The sequence below is a fragment of the Cnephaeus nilssonii genome, assembly GCF_951640355.1.
Source record: "Cnephaeus nilssonii genome assembly, chromosome: 16".
Classification (NCBI taxonomy): Eukaryota; Metazoa; Chordata; class Mammalia; order Chiroptera; family Vespertilionidae; genus Cnephaeus; species Cnephaeus nilssonii.
Window position 1 is genome coordinate 9,602,164 of NC_137087.1, and position 18,306 is coordinate 9,620,469.

Genomic DNA, 18,306 nt, shown 5'->3' on the forward strand with positions numbered 1-18,306 from the left:
CAGGGTTCCCCTTCCCAGGAAGCACCGTGCCCGCCCCGTAGACACCCGCTGGAGGTTTTCTGCCCGTTGGCTGAGCGGAGGGACTGCTACCCGAGAGACTCCTGTCTGCATCCAGGATTCTGTCCTTCCCCAGAAACGGGCGTCAAAGCACTGCCCCTTTCAGGCACAAACCAAGAGGAGGGAGAGGTGCCTGAATTTCATGTCTGAACGTGGACAGTTGTTATTTTACTTTAGGTACATTTTTTAACACTTAGAAAATAAATTTAAACTAATATTTGTGACCCTAGTTACTCTCTAGAATGAGGAATAAAGCAGCTAGCAGTTCGGTGTTAATATTAAAAATTGCTCATATGTAAGAAACTTCATATAAAGAGGAGGGCACACCAAAATTTACCTGGCACCAAATATACATTATTTTATGTGCACATCCTCCTGATATTTTTAGCACAGTATGATCGTATGGTCATATTTTTTAAAATTTTTATTGAATTTATTGGGGATGACTTAGGTTACTAAAATTATACAGGTTTCAAGTATACAATTCCCAACACACCACCCCAAGTCAAGTCTCCTTCCATCATCATTTATCCCCGTTTACCCTCTTCTACCTCCTTTACCCTCCTTTCCCTCTGGTAATCACCATACTGTTGTCTGTGTCTATGAATTTTTTTGGGGGGGTGGGCATATTATTTATTTTTTAAATATGTTTTTATTGTTAATAGTATTACAGATATCTCCCATTTTCCTGGGCATATTATTTTATGATTAGCTTCTTATGAAACAACTAGAGGTCCGATGCACGAAATTCTTGCAAGGGGCTTGGCCCTCACACCCCCGGCTTCGTCTGGATGGTCATCCGGCTGTCCAGTCTAATTAGCATATTACGCTTTTATTGTTATAGATATATAGTGAACTCTTTTTGGTCAATGTCATTTTTTTTACCTTTTATTTTTTTAATAACTTCAGATTTATAAAAGAGTTAGTTAAAAAGATAGTTCCCGTATATTCTTTACCCAGCTTCTAGAATTCTGTGCCATTGGGCCAGTACAGTTCAGTTCCTGTCCTTGTCCAGCTAGCTTGGTCTGATCCCGGCTGGTGCTGTATTGCCATACTCAGGCTCAGGCTTGGACCTGCACTGGAGTCCGTGCATGGCTGTTAGGAGAGAAACGCAGGGACAAACTGGTGACTGGATGTTACTGAGTGAGAGCGAGGGAGAGAGCTTTGTTTTTGTTAGACTGATTATATTATCGTGGGCTAGAGGAAAACTAGGAGCCCTTTCAAAACAACCAACTCCCCGCCAGCAATGAAAGAGAGATCCTGTTTCTCAACATCCACAGCAGTTTGTATATTCAGTGTTTGTTTTATTTTTTTCCATTCTAATACGAGTGGAAAGACCTTGTGGTGTTTTTAAAGTGCATTTTCCTATTTTGCTGATGGAAGTGGGGTTCTTTCACCAGATCCCAAGGAAGACATTCCAGGGACCCATGTATGGGAGCTTGTGGCATGGTAAGATTTATTTTGGGGGGAAATAGAAGGCTGTCGCCAGGTTCCCAGTGTCTCATCTCCATCTGTCCCGCTGTGGGAAAAGTCCAGCCTTGTCTTCATCAAGCCCAGAACGAAGACCAGTGTTCAGAGATGCTGTGCCATATTAAACCTTAGTACTTTGTAACCTGCGTGGTCTGACATGGGCCCCAGGTGGCTGCTAGGCCCACATAGCTGCTATGAAACAGTGATTTTCAACTGGTGTGCTGCAAGAATTTTTAAAACATGCAATAATACCTGACTCTTTAGTTATTTACATTTAAATAAATATCAATAATTGTTTTAGGTCAGGTTCTCCATTGTTTTAAATGTAAGTGAAACCAAGAAAGATGAGAAAGCCACAACCTTGGAAGGATTGCCGCCCCCCCCAAAGTGTGACAAGAAGAGGAGGGCAAAAGGACAGAGGTTCAAGCCCAGGTGTTATTGGAGGGGAGCGTGCCTCATCTGCAGTTGCTGCTGGGAGTGGAATTCTTGTGATATCCCGAGAAAAGGAATTTTCTGAGATTCTCATGGGAGGATGCAATATGGTTGAAAGTTTATTTTCATGGAATTACACCCCTGGTCTTCCAAAGTCCCACTTCCTTTAATCCAGTCATAGAAGAAGTGTAGATGGCGTTTCAGTAGGGCTAAAATAAGAGCCAGTGTCCAGAGTTTCCTTTCCATGTGGGAGCCAGGACCAGTCCGGCATCAGGCTAGTTACAGTTCATTAGTCCATTGCATGGAGGGGTCCCTATGGCCGTGGGCCATATGGGTAAATACCAGCAGGCCAAGAGCAAGCCAGGAGCACATGAACAATAAGAGTCCCAGGAGCACAAGAGAGCAAACTTTGTTTAGGGGATTATGTATCCCCAAATTTCCATGTGCTTGCAGTGGCCATGCCCATTCTGGCTAGTGATCTCTGTTTCCAGGTGTGACTGACAGCATCTTCCCTAGTTTCTCCAACTTTACTGGGCATGCATCTGTCTCCTCTTTGTTGGATTCCTGGGGAGTGTGAAACTGCAGCTTCCTGGCTAATTTGCCCAAATAACATGCATTGTGATAAAGCCAATTTATTAAAAAATTAAAGCACGCAAGTTTATTAAAGAAGCAAGGCAAGCGAATCTATCATCGGCATAATATGCCAATGTGCTCTCTGCTAATACATTTTTATTGATTTCAGAGAGGAAGGGAGAGGGAGAGAGAGAGAGAAACATCAATGATGAGAATCATTGATTGGCTGCCTCCTGCACACCCCCTATTGGGGATCAAGCTCCCAACCCAGGCATGTGCCCTGACAAGAGAATTGAATCATGACCTCCTGGTTCATAGGTCTACATTCAACCACTGAGCCACACTGGCTGGGCCAGGCTTTATTCTTTTTTTGTTGTTGTTAATCCTCATCCAAGGATATTTTTCCATTGATTTTTAATTTTTTATTTTTTAAAATATATTTTATTGATTTTTTACAGAGAGGAAGGGAGAGGGATAGAGAGCTAGAAACATCAATGAGAGAGAAACATCGATGAGAGAGAAACATCAATCAGTCGCCTCTTGCACACCCCCACAGGGGATGTGCCCACAACCAAGGTACATGCCCTTGACTGGAATCAAACCTGGGACCCTTCAGTCTGCAGGCCGACGCTCTATCCACTGAGCCAAACCGGTTTCAGCTCCATTGATTTTTTTAGAGAGAGTGGCAGGGAGAGGGAGAAACAGAGAGAAACATTGATGTGAAAGAGATTGGTTGTCTCACACACCAGTCCCAACCAGGGGTGGGGGGTAGGGGTGGAGGGACTGGGCATGGAACTTGCAACCGAGGTGCATGACCTTGACAGGAATTGAACCCTTGACCCTTCAGTCCTTGGGCCAATGCTCTATTTACAGCCAAACCAGTTAGGGCGAGCCAGGCTTTATTTTTAATAGATTTTCTAGTTATTGGATTGTCCTTGGAAAGTACTAATTAAAATTTATTTGTTGTTAATCCTCACTTAAGGCTATTTTCTATTGATTTTTAGAGAGAGTGGAAGGAAGGGGAAAAGACAGAGAGAGAGTAACATCAATATGAAAGAGACACAAGGATTGGTTGCCTCCCACAGGAGGCCCGACCAGAGCCGCGTATCAAGCATGCCCCACAATGGGGATTGAGCCCACAATCCTGGCATGTGCCCTTGACCAGAATTGAGCCCGGGACCCTTCAGTCCACAGGCCAATGCTCTATCCACTGAGCCAAACTGGCTAGGGCAGTACTAATTAATTTTTATTTAGTTGTTAATTGAGAAGCCTGAGAAAGTTAGAAATGTATTTGCTCTCACAGCAGGTTGAAATAAAGAGCAATTCTAAAGGCATTAAGGTTCCTCTTAAAATTCTATCAAGATGGAATGCTCGTTAGAGCTGAGTACAATATTGGTAACTATTTTACCATGGAATATCAAAGTTATATATACTTTATTCTTAAGATACAAGCAATCACTAAATATCATCACACTAGGTGATCATTAGTGTTAAACAGACAAATCAGAATGAAGCATGCTTAAAAAGTTGAACCTCATTGAAAGTCATCACTAAAAAGGGGAAGTAAGGTGGCAGGATTTAGATTGGAGCAGCATTTGAAATTAGATGAAGTATGGGCAATAAATTAGTTTTATTAGTACTAGTAAATTACTAGTAATGTGGCTGGTGGAGTTGGGTATTGTGACTTTTTTGTGTTATTAGGTTAAATTAGTTAAGTATGACATAAAGATGGTATTTTATCATGAGATAGTGAAAACCTATAAAATGATACAGGGAAAACTTGCTATTGACTTGGAAAATTAATAATGTGGACAGGGATCCATTAACAATTCAATTTTATTTAGACACTGTTTATTTTGAATATTTACTGCTACATTCCATCAGGAAATTTCTTGATATTATGAAAAATCATCAAGTAAAATACATTTATTTGAAAAAATTCTAATGTTTAGTCTTTTCGCATGTAAATACTAGTATACTACACAAAATATACAACACAAAACTACCCCACCACAAATTGCTGTATGCACCATTTCTGAAACACATACCAAATATAAAAGTGCCTTTACATTGGTTGTAGTGCTTTTAGCTCTAAGGAACAGAAAAAGGTAACTTTGTAAAGTGCCAGTTAGGAACTATCTTAGGCTCTATGGGCCATAAGGTCTATGCTGGGACTACTCAGCTGTGCTCTTGGAACATGAAAGAAGCCACAGGTAAAGCAGAAATGAACGGTTTTTGTATCGGTGTTCTAATAAAACTTCATTAGAGGGATACTGATATTTGAATATCTCATAACTTTCACATCACAAAACATTCTTTTTTTCAGCTATTTAGAAATGTAAAGCCATTCTTAATTTGCCAGCTGCAAAAATGGGCATGGGCCAGCTCTAAGTCACTTCTGGGAAAATGTACAAACCAACCAAGTGGCACTACAGCAATCAAGTTTGGAATGAATGTTGGCAGCCAATCTTTTTCTTCAGCATAATTCAAAAAAGACAAGTTACAATCATGATAATGTCTAACATACAGCTATGTTTCCCTCTCAGAAACTAGTCTAAGTGCATTAAAATAACTCATTTATCCCCAAAGCAATCCTAACATATTATCATTTTCCTATAAAAGTAAACTGAGGCATCGAGAGGTTGTGTGGCCTGCCCCATGCTGGAATTTGAGCCTATGCCATGTCGCTTCTGCCAGAAATAAACAGGCAGCACAGCACATTTAGGACCCCTACAAAATACAAAACAGGTAGCGCTGCACCCTGCTAAAACATCAACAGTAAGGTAGATAACAATTTCTTACATAGACTTATTTGTGGTTACTGTGTAGAGGTTTATCAGCTGTTTAAAAAAATAAACTCAGGCTTTTCCTATAAATGTGTCCCTAATGTAAAATGTAGCTCACAGTTGAAAATTTTACAAAAACATTTTTAACTTCTTTCTGAAGGATTAGTTAGTAACAACATACATATTCATTTAAAAATGACAGAAAACAGGAGAACAAGATGCATTATAATTAAAAAATATACTTAAATACACATTGACAGGAGTCACTGCTGAAACTTAATGTGGAATATCTTCGTGTACATAAAAGCTACTGAACTAAAGTGACATATTTCCCTATGTACAAGTATGGGTTCCACACGCACATCAAACACCCACAGGCCGTGTTTTGTAGCGCATTCACACACATAAGTCCCACATACTACAGGACCTGCCTGATTATTCAATTTATTTGTACTTTTCAAAACCTTAATATATTGAGACAGTTGTAGTTTTCTAAACACACACATACCTTATAGTCAAATCTCTGTGACATGACTTCTGGCATCACTATTTCCCTCCGTATAGATTCTCTTTGAATTTTCTTGTAAAGCTTTCATATATTTAAAGGTTCTATCCCAGTATCAATAATCTGACATTTGCTGAAACATCACTTCTGATAGAAGTTTCTGTATCTGTTCCCATCTTTGCAGTCATTCCCTCTGTGTTCTGAGTCTAACTGGGGTAGAAAGGCTTCTGAATGATCAGGATTCTGACAGGAGTCTCTCATGTGAGCTTTTGGATGTCTAGTGATGGCTGCCCTGACAGAAAATTTCCTGACATTCATTTTACTTAAAGGACTTCTCGCCTGTGTGATTCCTATGTTGTACAATAAAGTCTGACTTCTCAAAGGTTTCCTTGTGTTTCATGATTTGCAGTGTTTCTGCCATCTATATTGTCTGATATTTAGTCAAGTCTGACATATGGCAAAAATTTCACTCATAGAATTTCTCTGTTTCCTCTCTGTGAAGGATTGTGGCTCAAGTTCCCCATATTGATGGTATTCCTAAAGTTTTTGTCTTGTGTAAATTATCTCATTATTCTGAATGGTGCATTCAGACAGAAGTTCCCAATTCATACTATTTATTAGCTCTTTCTCGCTCTGTGTATCTTTTGATGTGCAGTGAGTTCTGACTTCTGGATAAAAGATTTCTTACACTCTTGACATTCATAGGGTTTCTCCCCTGTGTGTTTTCTCTGGTGTATGATAAAATGTGACTTCTGAGAGAATAATTTCCCACACTCCTTACATTCATAAGGTTTCTCTCCAGTGTGAGTTCTTTGGTGTAACCGCAGGACTGAATTCACAGAGAAAGATTTACCACATTCATGACATTTGTAGGGCTTCTCCCCTGTGTGTTTTCTTTGATGTTTAGTAAGGTCAGATTTATAGTAAAAGTGTTTTCCACACTTATTACACTCAAAGGGTTTCTCTCCTGTGTGAGTTCGCTGATGTACTGTGAGGGCTGACTTCTGGTAGAAGCATTTCCCACATTCAGTACATTTATAGGGTTTCTCCCCAGTGTGAGTTCTCTGATGAGTTTTGAGGTGTGAGTTTCTAGAGAAGAATTTCCCACATTCCTTACATTTATAAGGTTTTTCCCCTGTGTGTGTTCTTTGATGTACTGTAAGGTGTGATTTCTGGGAAAAGTATTTCCCGCATTCCTTACATTCAAATGGTTTCTCCCCTGTGTGTGTTTTCTGATGTACCATTAGGTATGCCTTAACATAGAAGAACTTCCCACATTCAGTACATTCATAGGGTTTCTCTCCTGTGTGTGTTTTCTTATGTTCTGTGAGGTGTGGCTTCTGGTAGAAGGACTTCCCACACTGATCACATTCGTAGGGTTTCTCCCCTGCATGAGTTCTCAAATGTCTACTGAGAGATGATAGGTGGTAGAAAGTTTTCTTACATTCTTGACATTCATAAGCTTTCTCTCTGGTGTTACTCTTCTCATGTCTTGTGAGGTCTTCATTCCTAGGGACAGATTTCCCACCTTCACTGGGTTTGTCCTTTGAATGAGTATTCTGATGTACTGTAAGGATAGACTTCTGGTAGAAGGACTTCCCACATTCATTGCACGTATAGGTTTTCTCTTTGGTATGAGTCTTCTGATTTGTGGGTTCTCCAGTCCTAGAGAAAAAATTTCAAATTCATTAATGTATAAGGCTTTTTCATTTGTCTGATGTGTGTATTTTATAGCTGTGTGGTAGGCAGTTAGATAGCCATGAACAGAGCAAGGACAATGGGCCAGGGACAGAAGGTCTCAGGTTCCCAGCAATGAGAAAAACTGGGAAAAGAAGTACCTCACCCACAGTGTAACCTTTCCTTCCCTAGCATATCAATCCCTATTCATGTGATTTAAACCTCTTGACCTTTCATTTCTGGTTCTACAGTCTGGATGTTCTCCAGACCTTTCATATAGCTAGTCATGTGATTTGGACCCTCCCCTGACCTTTCCTCTCTTAGCATGTTGCTAGTCTTGGGATAGACCCCCTTAGAGGAGGAACAAGGGGCCTCATGCAACTCCCATGTGGGCCCTTGCATGATCACTCCCTTAAGCATCAATCCCTATGGATAACATCTAGCCTCCGTTGTGTTTTAGCCTGAGGCCCAGAAAAGCAGCAAAACCAGACAAATGATGCCATGGCTGACCTCAGGACTTGCAATAACTAATGACCCCCTGCCTTGGTGCCAACCAATCAGTAGAGACCATGACCCTCAAATGACACATCTGGAAAGCTGATGAATATTCTATTGGGATCCTCCCCTGAGACCTCCAGATAAATACCCTCAAGATGGATGGCCCAGGGTGGCTCCCCCGAGCCTTTCCCCTTGCCCTATTCTTCCCACCAGGTGCATTACTTTTACCTATCTCTCTCCTAAGCTCCAAGGGTCCTTGTTTTGCTCCTGTAACATGTTTAATTTGTTTCCTGAGCCCATTTATTCCTCAGCTCACTTCTACCTCTGTGTCTTTCTAGATACACTTTCTCTTACAGTTTGAGTCTTGGATCTGAATTCTTTTTTAGCCAGAATTCAAGTACCGAGGTTGCTGAACCAAGGTCTGGTCTGACTTCACCAGTCTAACACCTGGTGCCATTCTTGCCACCAACATAAGAACCAATTTCTATGAAATTCCCCATATTAATTAGATTCATAGGGTTTCTCCACTGTGAATGCTCTCTGACATACATTGTCATTTACTGTTTGGTAGAAGAACCTTCACTTGCATTATATTCATAGGATCTCTCTACTTAACTCTACCTTGTATAATAAAGCCTCCCTGATTGTGTAACTCTGAAGAATCAGAAGACTGCTTCAATAATTGAGCTCCCTGATTTGAATAAGGTCTCCGTTATGAAAAAGGGCTTTCTCATTTGCATTATGTTCTTTGAAATTTGCTCCAATGTTAGTTTTCTTACATGTAGTATTAACTAGTATGCTTCCACTTCCAGTACCCTCATCTAGACCCTTTCTTACAAAATTTCTAATTTTAAAACTGAATTCTTGAACTTGCCTTGACTTTTCAGCTTGGCTTTCCTGGTGTCTTGCTTCTGAGTCATGAATCTTCCATAGGTCTACAAAGGAATCCAATATTTAATACCATATAAATCTTAAACAACAGTATGGTCATAGGGTTGGGTTGATTCTGAGGCTTCAAGTCAATCTCTGCAAATGAAGGAACTCTCAAATGCAAACTTCCTCAATTTCATTGGTTTAGAAAAAATAATAAACACTAAAACTGCTATAGCAGAAAGGGGAAGGAATGTGGTTATCAACCCAAGTACCACTGACACTTTACAAATAATGACCTTAAAAACTTGGAGGATGCCCTAGCTGGTTTGCTCAGTGGATAGAGTGTCAGCCTGCAGACCAAAGGGTCCCCAGTTTGATTCCATTCAAGGGCACGTATCTCAGTTGCAGGCTCCTCCCAGCCTGGTCAGGGCTCATGCAGGAGGCAACCAATCAATGTTATTTCTCTCACATCAATATTTCTTTCTGTCTTTCACTCCTCTTTCACTCTCTCTAAAAATCAATGGAAAAATATCCTCGAGTGAGGATTAAAAAAAAACCTTGGAGGAGAAAATTAAGACAAAAAAAGAAAAAGAAAAGAAAGAAAGAACAGGGAGAGAGAACAAAAAATATTTAAAGTATTACTGAGCAGGAATGTGAGATTCATAGAGAATGCTGTGAGCCCATTAAGGACAAGTAACAGTAAGTAGGGTGCTAAAAACGAGTACACAACTATGTTCACTGGAAATATCAAGGCAAAGGTTAAATTGGATGAAGGAGCTAAAGTACATAGGTTATTTTATCTGCTCACACCTAGTCTATTGTGTTAGGATTCCTAGTAGTTAGCAGACTATAAACTTCTACTTTATTTCCTCTTTACCCATACACAACAATCTAGATATCAACACTAAAGTGACTTGTTCAGAACATCAATTTCCTCATGTTCAGAGGAACAGTCCTATGGCTTAGACTTAATTTTCACTAGGACAGAGGGCCCAGGAAGGTATATGTCCAAAAGGAAAGATTTTTTAAAAGCAGAGCATTTGCCACTCATATAGCAGGAACAATTCCCAGTTATAGTACCAGAGGTATTCACCCTGACCACTAAATACTGCATCTCCAAAGCAATATTACCTATGACTCAACAATGGTCTTATTCTACTTTCTTATCTTAGCTCTCACATATCAGCTCCAATTTACTGCATTGTCTTTAGGTTAATGGTTCAACACCATTCTAGAACTTACTGATCTTCATATTTATTCATGTTTAAATGCTTAACAGAAAGTCAAAGATTATGAGCAGAGGCTTGTGGTTGGGAGTTCATGGCATTTGTAGGGGAAACAAAAGTTATTTGACAGGGACTTTGCAAGGCTAACTTGGATACACGTGAAATAAGATTCTATTTATGAAAAGATACTTCAGAGAGTAAATGAAGTAATGATTAGCATGTGTTTGGGGAGTCACAAGGAGAAACAAGATGTAGTAGGCTAGAAAGGGCTAGACTAGTTCCTGACAGAATATTAATTTAACTGTGTTTTGTAATGGTGAGTCAGTGTAAGTTTACCACGATAGACTAGCAGCAATATAAACTTGCAGCATTACACAACTACTATGAGGATTTAAATTAAAAATTAGCTTTTAACACTGATAAGGAATTTAGATCAGTGGATCTATCCTATAGGATGGTAAAATATGGTACCAAAATACAAATAAAATAAAGGTGCTAGAGACATCAATTTTAGGAGTTCTCAGCCTAAAAAACAAAGCTTTGGTCTAGAAAAGCGAAGCCCTGGCAGAAGTTACTACACAGGGCAGAAGACACAGTGTGTCTCATGTTAACTGAAACTGAATCTTTCAAAAAATATCTAGTGAACAACTAACATACACCAGGCATGGCTTCTGCACATGAGTGCACAAGTCAGAAAGTGTATGAAAAATATTTAAGGAAGCAAAGTGAGGTTATTTGTTTCATTTTTATTTATCAGAGTGTTATTTTAGGAAGCATAATCAGTACTTTGGGTAAAAGACAAACACCATCTACATGGAAGTATCATCTTTGAAATAATAAAACGGATGAAAGGCATAATGATTTATAATCTAGTTTCAGGTTTAAAGAGAGAATAGGAAGTTAAAATTGGTGCAGAAACTAACGAAGGCATTTGTTGTTAATAAAAGGAGAGAAATGGCATTTGGAAAAATGTATAACCCAGAGTCATAAACACTTTAGGGTTGATTATAGCTGCATACTTCCACGGCAGAGAGTAACTGAATTCTAGAAAAAAAAAAAGTTTAAGTCAAGGTTAGTGTACAGGAAAGATAGGTAAATGTATAAAAATGTTGAACCCAGGGGGTGAATGAAAATTGGGGGTGTGATTTATGTTGCTTACAAATGCTGATCAAGCGTCCGCATTCATTTCCAGACATCTAGGGCACTTAAAAAAAGATTCCTGAAAAATATTTCAAAAGGCAAAAGGCACCAACAACTTCACTACTAATCACCAGGGCTCTGACTTCTCACTCACCAGTGTAGTTCTGATGTGGAAACTCTACTTCTAATATCCATGGCTCCTTTCCTTGCTTCAACTTCAAAACTGCATTTGACTTATTCACAAAATAACCTATGAATGGAAAAGATAAAGAAAACAGAACTTGCTTGGAATTTAGGGACTCTGAAGAACCAAAAGTAGTTTTCGGAGCAGAACAATGAAGGTCCTCCTAGGCTTGGTAAGGTTAGATTTTTTTCAATTGGGAGGATGGAGACACAAATATTATTTCTGGTACCCAAAATGGACTCATCAACTTTGACCCCTGAAAAAAAAATAGTATTATTCAAACCTACAGATACCTTACATGTTCCATAGCTGGGAAAGAAAATGCAAATTACTAGAAGTCACAGAGGGGGGAGTTTTTCTCACCCACTGCGACGAGGTGACGGTAGTTCTCCCGCATCACTTCCTTGTACAGGGCCCTCTGACCTTCGTCCAGTAATTGCCACTCCTCCTTGGTGAATTCCACAATGACATCCTTGAATGTTACTGTTCCCTGTAACAACATATTTTGAAGTGATCAGAATAGAGTAGCATTGAAAAGACATGTAAACTAGCTCTTAATGTGCTAACTATAGAATTTACCATGGAAAGTTAAGATAAACTGCAACTCTGTACACTGCTTTACACATAGACAAAGTATTTGTTCAATATATATTTACTGATATATCATTGGAAGCCTGGATCTCTGCTGGGGATACAACGATGAATGAAAACAACTATTTCTGTTATCAAGGGGCTTACATCCTGACAGGGAGGCAAAGATGTAAAGTCTTCTTCTTCTTTTTTTTAATCCTCACCCGAGGATACTTTTCGATTGATATTCAGAGAGCGTGGAAGAGAGAGGGAAAGACTGAGAGAAACAACGATATGAGAGAGACACATCGATTGGTTGCCTCCAGCATGAGCCCCAACCAGGGCCAGGGCCAGGGAGGAGCCCACAACCAAGATACATGCCCTTGACCAGAATCAAACCCGGGACCCTTCGGTCCGCAGGCCGATGCTCTATCCCCTGAGCCAACCGGCTAGGGCAAGATGTAAATTCTTAACATGCAATATGCACAGCAGGTAGATGTATACAAGAGGTAAGATGGTCACAAATAGGGAAAGTTGTTTTGTATTTTGTATTATCAAGTTAGATTTTATTAGGTGGTCCAACTGACTATGCAAACTTCAGGAATTAAGAAAACAGAACTGGCAAAGGCACAGATGCATCAAAAATGACAAATTTAGGAAACTACAAATAAGAAAGTATAATAAGAACATAGTGTAGGACCAAAATTAGTTATGTGACAGTCAAATCAGGTTACAAAACATGGAGTAATTCTGAATTTGTCTTTTGGGACATTAAAATATATTTTGCATACCCACTTAATGTTTTATACATCACATATTTACATCTATTAGCTTGTTTACTAAAGTTGACAAGTTTTCTTTTTTGTATTTATAGGAGTTTTCTTTTTTGTATTTATAGGAAAGAAAAGTATTGCCCTACCAGATTGGCTCAGTGGATAGAGCCTCAGCCTGTGGACTGAAGGGTCCCAGGTTTGATTCCGGATTGTGGGGTTGTGCAAGAGGCAGCTGATCAATGATTCTCTCTCGTCATTGATGTTCCTAACTCTCTCTCCCTCTCCCTTCCCCTCTGAAATGAATAAAAACATATCTAAAAAATAAAAAAATTAAAGCATGTGCAATTAAAAAATATGAATCAATATTCTGCTATTTCACACTATGTGGACTTTCTCATTCATCTTTGGGATGTTCACTCTTTTGCTTTGTAGATGCAAATTCAGATAATGGGGAACCACTGAAGGGATAGATGTAACCACTAGAGTTATGTGAGATTAGTCGTTTAGAATAAAACTAAAATGGAAGAGGCAAATGGCACATCAGAAAGATGGAGTGTTAGAAAATTTAGAGACACATGTAAGCAATAAACATTTACATTCAAGTAGCAGCACTGGGGAAAGAAGCATAATGCATCTTTGTGATTAATTGGAAATTAATAACTACTGGGGGAGATGGGGAGGGTAACTCATATATTAGTAGTGTCTATATGGTTTGGTAATGGCTAGAGCCATAATGCTAATTATTTTCATTCTTGGGTTTTTATCGATAGAACTATTTGAGGCTGTACAAATTCCTCTGATAATTATTTATATTCCATAGAATCTGAAGTGTAATATTTTTAAAAATTTATTTTAATTGATTTCAGGGAGGAAAGGAGTGAGAGAGAAACATCAATGATGAGAAAGAATCATTGATTAGCTGCCTCCTGCACACCCCCAGTGTGATCAAGCCTGCAACCACAGGGCAGGTTCCCTGACCAGGAATTGAACCATGACCTCCTGGTTCATAGGTCAACACTCAACCACTGAGCCATGCCAGTCGGGCTAAATATTTTTTAACGAACTAATAAATAAAATCAAAACTCAATGTTTTCAAAAACTTATAACTTCCTACATATTCTAGCTCCTTTTACCTCTTTGATTTTACCTCTTATCTTGCTTCCCCTAAGTCACTTCTCTCTAGCTTTGATGTCCCAAATACTGTTTCTGAAACATGCCTTGGGGTGTTTGTACTTGCTGTTGCTCCTATCTAGAATGCTCTTCTGCATATTTCTTCTTGGCTCCCTGTCTCATTTAATTCAGAACTTTCCTCAAATATTACCTTTTAGAGTGGGCATTCCCTAGCCAACTTACTCCCTGTTCCTCACTTCACTGTAGCTCTCTGTCCTCTTAAACTGCTTGAGTTTGCCTCTGAGCACACAAGTCAGAAATACCAATCAAATGTTGATTGATACAATTAATCATTATATAATATACATTATTATATTATTCTAAGGGCCCCGTGCACGAATTCATGCACATTGAAAGGAACCTTGGGCTGCAAGGCTGCAGTGGGCACAGGGACGGGTCTTGGCCCATCCTCTGCGCCCCCTCCTGCTGCAGCCCCCAGTCCCATCTGCCTGCAGCAGGTGCGAGCAGGGGGAGGTGGAGAAGCCCTGAGGGGTGATTGAGGCCCACCAGCAGCCCCCATCCTGCTCCCTCAGTGCCTGGGAGCAGCAGCCCCACCCCTGCCGCTGCCACTGCCGGTCTCTGTCTTTGGGGTGATTGGGGCTGGGCCAGCGCTGGCAGCAGTTGCAAGCACCAGTCGAGACCACAGCACACAGGGCTGACACCTGCCATGTTCCGCGTGCACCCCTTAGTGGTCAGCGCATGTCATAGCGAGTGGTCAAACTCCCGGTCAAGCGCCTGCCTGATGGGACAATTTTCATATTAGGCTTCTATATATATAGATAATGTGTTATCTTTTTTATATTATATACTGTATATAAGTGTATAATACCACATTTGTTAGTATCCTCACCAATCTCATCAGAAAAGTCTTTAAGCATTAGAAGTTGTCAAGTTCATAGTGAAGGACACTAGTTTTCTATAATTCTCATTTTCACTTAAAGCTTAAATTTAACATTGGGAACAAATAGAGACAGTTATTTTCAGTGACAGGCTCACTTCACTCACTTTTGAGAAAATGTTTGTTAAATACCCGTCTGAATAACCAGTCTGCCTGCCATTTGCTCTTCCAAAGAAAAATAGCATTCCATGAAAAAAGTGGCTAAGATAAGCTCACAAATCAAACAGCCCCACAGTGCTTTTTTTTCCCCCTCAAGACAACCAACCATCATAATTCAGGTGCAGCAAAAGTATTTTATGTGAACTTCCTATTTCATCACACTGAATGTTAAAAAGATGTGTACCCAAGGGTCAAAATTTAATAAAACTAATTTTTATGATTTCATCAAAGATATCCGTAAGTAAAGGTGAGTACACTGCAGAGGAATGCAATGGCATTGGTTTCACTGTCTTAATTCACGCCAATCAGGTAGCAATCTCTTCACCACTGGTGCAAATGTCAACAGTGTAAATTGGATTTTGCATCTTAATAATACATGCTGACCTCACAGATCTCTTGAAAAGGTCTTGGGAACTGCTGTGCTAGTCAAACAGTATTTTCCCTAAAGGTGATTTTTAACTATTTACTTTTTAAATTTAATAAAAGGACCCTATTTCATAAAACTCACTGAAGACACACACAGTGAAACAAAGTAAGGGCTAAGTAAATGACTCACCTGGAATTTGTTCATTTTCGGCTGCTTTGGGGAAAGGACAGAAACTATGCAGCCAGAACAAGGAATGTTGTAAGACAGAAGTCATGAGACTTGATCTTGCAGTTCCAGGAATCACCTGTCAGAAGTTTCCAGACAACAGTTTAGTAAAATGTAAACCTCTGGAAAACATTCCTTGGAACCATGAGAAGAAACAGGAGGCGCCATGATAAAGGAGTACCCATCTGTTCACTGGTGACTCTGAAAAAAATCTTGATAACCTTGGGACATTTTCGAGTGAATTTAAACATTTCTTTCCTATAGACTGTTTTGAAAATTATGTGTCTATTTACCAAATACCACAAAAGAACTGAAAACATAAATATCCAATAATAGATTAGCTAAGCAAGGTGCAATAATATATACCCAAAGTATGGGCCCCTGTGTTGGTATTACAAATACAAATGATGATGAAGATAAATATTTATTGATATGGAAAAGTGTTTAAAAAGGTCATAACGATTTTTCCTATTACTACTATAAACCCCACAAGTTAAGAAAGTCTTCAAAGGTCTCAAAAATAAGATGTTTCTTCTCCCTAAATTGCAGTTTCTCAAAAATCACTTCTCCAAGAACCTTGTGCTGACTTAGCTATAGCGGACCTGGAATCTTCTGGTCCACGCTAGGCTCTGCTATTAACAAACCCAGTGACTGCCTTATTTTCAACGCTATTACCTTTAACATGAAGGAGAAGTAGATAATTTTGAGCAACCCTTCATGTACTGTTCTGATTCTATAAGTCTTGACCCAGTGCCACAAATCCAGACTGTACCGTGGAATTCACTGTCCCCTCCAAACTTGGGCTGGGCCTGGGGTAAAGTTTAATTAGGCCTTAATGAATCCCGACTTCGCCATCTAATGTGTTGACAATGACACACATCTAACTTCTAAAATAACCATTTGGTCCCATCATCCCCAAAGAGGCACTTAATGTAGCAGCAAAAGGTACCAGACGCCACAAAGCTGACATCTTTCCCGTGAGCAGCAGGAACCCCTTCCCGTGGGCCTGGTGCGTGGAGGACGCTTCATGAGCCAGATGCACAGCCAATCGCAGGCAGATGACATCACTTCCATAACATGGAGCATGGATGAAACTGCATTTTCATTTTTTAACAATGTCTGCCTCACTTCCCCTCCTGACGGGGTAGGATTTGCAGCTTCTCCCATAAAACTTAAAAGTCAGAGCTCCAGTTATGGTTTCAACGCACATGTTTAACAGTTTTGTGAGAACAGGGACAGGTAGGAGAAAGCAGCTACAATATTTTGGCACAAGAATTCCGAGGAAGCCCCCACAAGTGCTGGAATTAGAACACTACAAGGTAAGTTAGGTTGTCCTAATCCACTACGCGCTAATTATGTTCTGGGACAACTGCTGTGCTCCATGCAAATGTTAGTGTGGGAAACAGCATGAACCACAGAGTAAAACAAGAGAATGTAAAGCCCACCAGCCATTGGGTAAACAATGGCTCCCTCTGAACCGCTACCACTCGGATTTATTGAAAAGGAGGGGATTGATACGGATGGAAAGGATGGTTATGAGGATTAAGATGATTACATGAGCCAACAATGAAAAGAACAGCAGCCCCTGTGATAACAAAAGCAGCCCGTGGTTACCAGTCAGCACTCTAAGTGTTGTACCCTATTTAACACAGAAAACAGCCCGAAAGGCTGGTACCCTCAATCCACAGACGCGCATCTCAATCGTCCCGAGATGAACTTGCGCGTGGCCCGCGGGCGCTGGGCTGGGGCTCGGTCCCCCGCGCGGTGCCGCCGCCCGGGCCGCGATGGCTCTGCATCCCCGCCACGCACACCGCTCCTCCGCGACCCCGGCCTCCCCGCGTCCCGCCGCTCCGGGGCCCGATGAGCGGACACCCGGCCTCCCCGCCGGCTCCCCGCGGCGCCCCTCGGAGGCCAGCGCGCACCTGGGGCGGGCGGGCGGGCGGGGGGAGGGGCGGCGGCTCCGGTTCTGCGCCCCGCGCGCCCTGCGGAGAGGAGTCCCGCCGGCCCGCCCGGCCTTGACCGCCAGACAGGCCGGGGACGCACCTGGTCCCTCCGCCGCGCAGACGCCTGCTGACAGCCGCGCCGGAGCTGGGGTCCGTGGCGGGCGCCACAGAAGATGGCGACGCTGAGCCGAGGGTCCGAGTGCGCAGGAGCTGCCCACGCCCGCGTCCACTCGGGACCCGCGGCCTCCAAGCCTCTGGCGACTCCCTTTCAGGTGACGTCAGGAGGCTTGGCTTGCAGCGGCCCGAGCGTTTGCAGCTGCGATGGATTTCCAGGGGCCGGGCCTCCTTCCCGTGCTCACCGACAGCTGCTGACCGCCGCAGCCGCAGGCGGGGCTGGCCATTCGCACTGCCCGTGCGCTGACCATTAGCACTGCCCACAGTCGTGCAGTCACTGTTAGGACTGCCCGTGGCCATGTGGTGCCTGTTAGAACTGCCTGGGGCTCTACAGTGAATATTCATAGGCGAAACAAAGATCTTGAAATCAAGTACATCGCATTCCAAGAATAATAATACCTTGCAGCAGCCGGCTTTATCTTAGGACTGCTAGCTTTCAAAATTATCCAAATGATACAGGAAACTTGTAATAAAGAGAACTTTTGGATAAGCTAAAAAACACAAACCACTTACAGAGAGAGAGAGAGAGAGAGAGAGAGAGAGAGAGAAACGCTTAATTAGGTGCACACTCTTATCAGATTTTTACTAGTTTTATCCCAATGGTAT

At 41.3% G+C, this 18,306-nt stretch overlaps 1 protein-coding gene across 3 annotated transcripts; it reads right to left on the bottom strand.

Annotated features, from left to right (window-relative positions):
* Positions 1-4,350: 4,350 nt before the first annotated feature.
* ZNF25 (zinc finger protein 25) lies at positions 4,351-17,897 on the bottom strand. 3 transcript variants are annotated; one of them, XM_079793831.1, is made up of 6 exons: positions 17,627-17,897; positions 15,548-15,662; positions 11,785-11,911; positions 11,392-11,487; positions 8,873-8,933; positions 4,351-7,488 (listed from the first exon to the last, which is right to left on the bottom strand). In XM_079793831.1, the coding sequence occupies exons 2-6, from the start codon at positions 15,560-15,562 to the stop codon at positions 6,441-6,443; spliced, it is 1,347 nt and encodes a 448-aa protein (XP_079649957.1). In that variant the 5' UTR covers positions 15,563-15,662; positions 17,627-17,897; the 3' UTR covers positions 4,351-6,440. The 3 variants fall into 3 exon arrangements, with proteins under 3 accessions (XP_079649957.1, XP_079649958.1, XP_079649956.1); XM_079793832.1 differs by having other exon boundaries at positions 17,623-17,897; XM_079793830.1 differs by having other exon boundaries at positions 17,506-17,897.
* Positions 17,898-18,306: the final 409 nt, after the last annotated feature.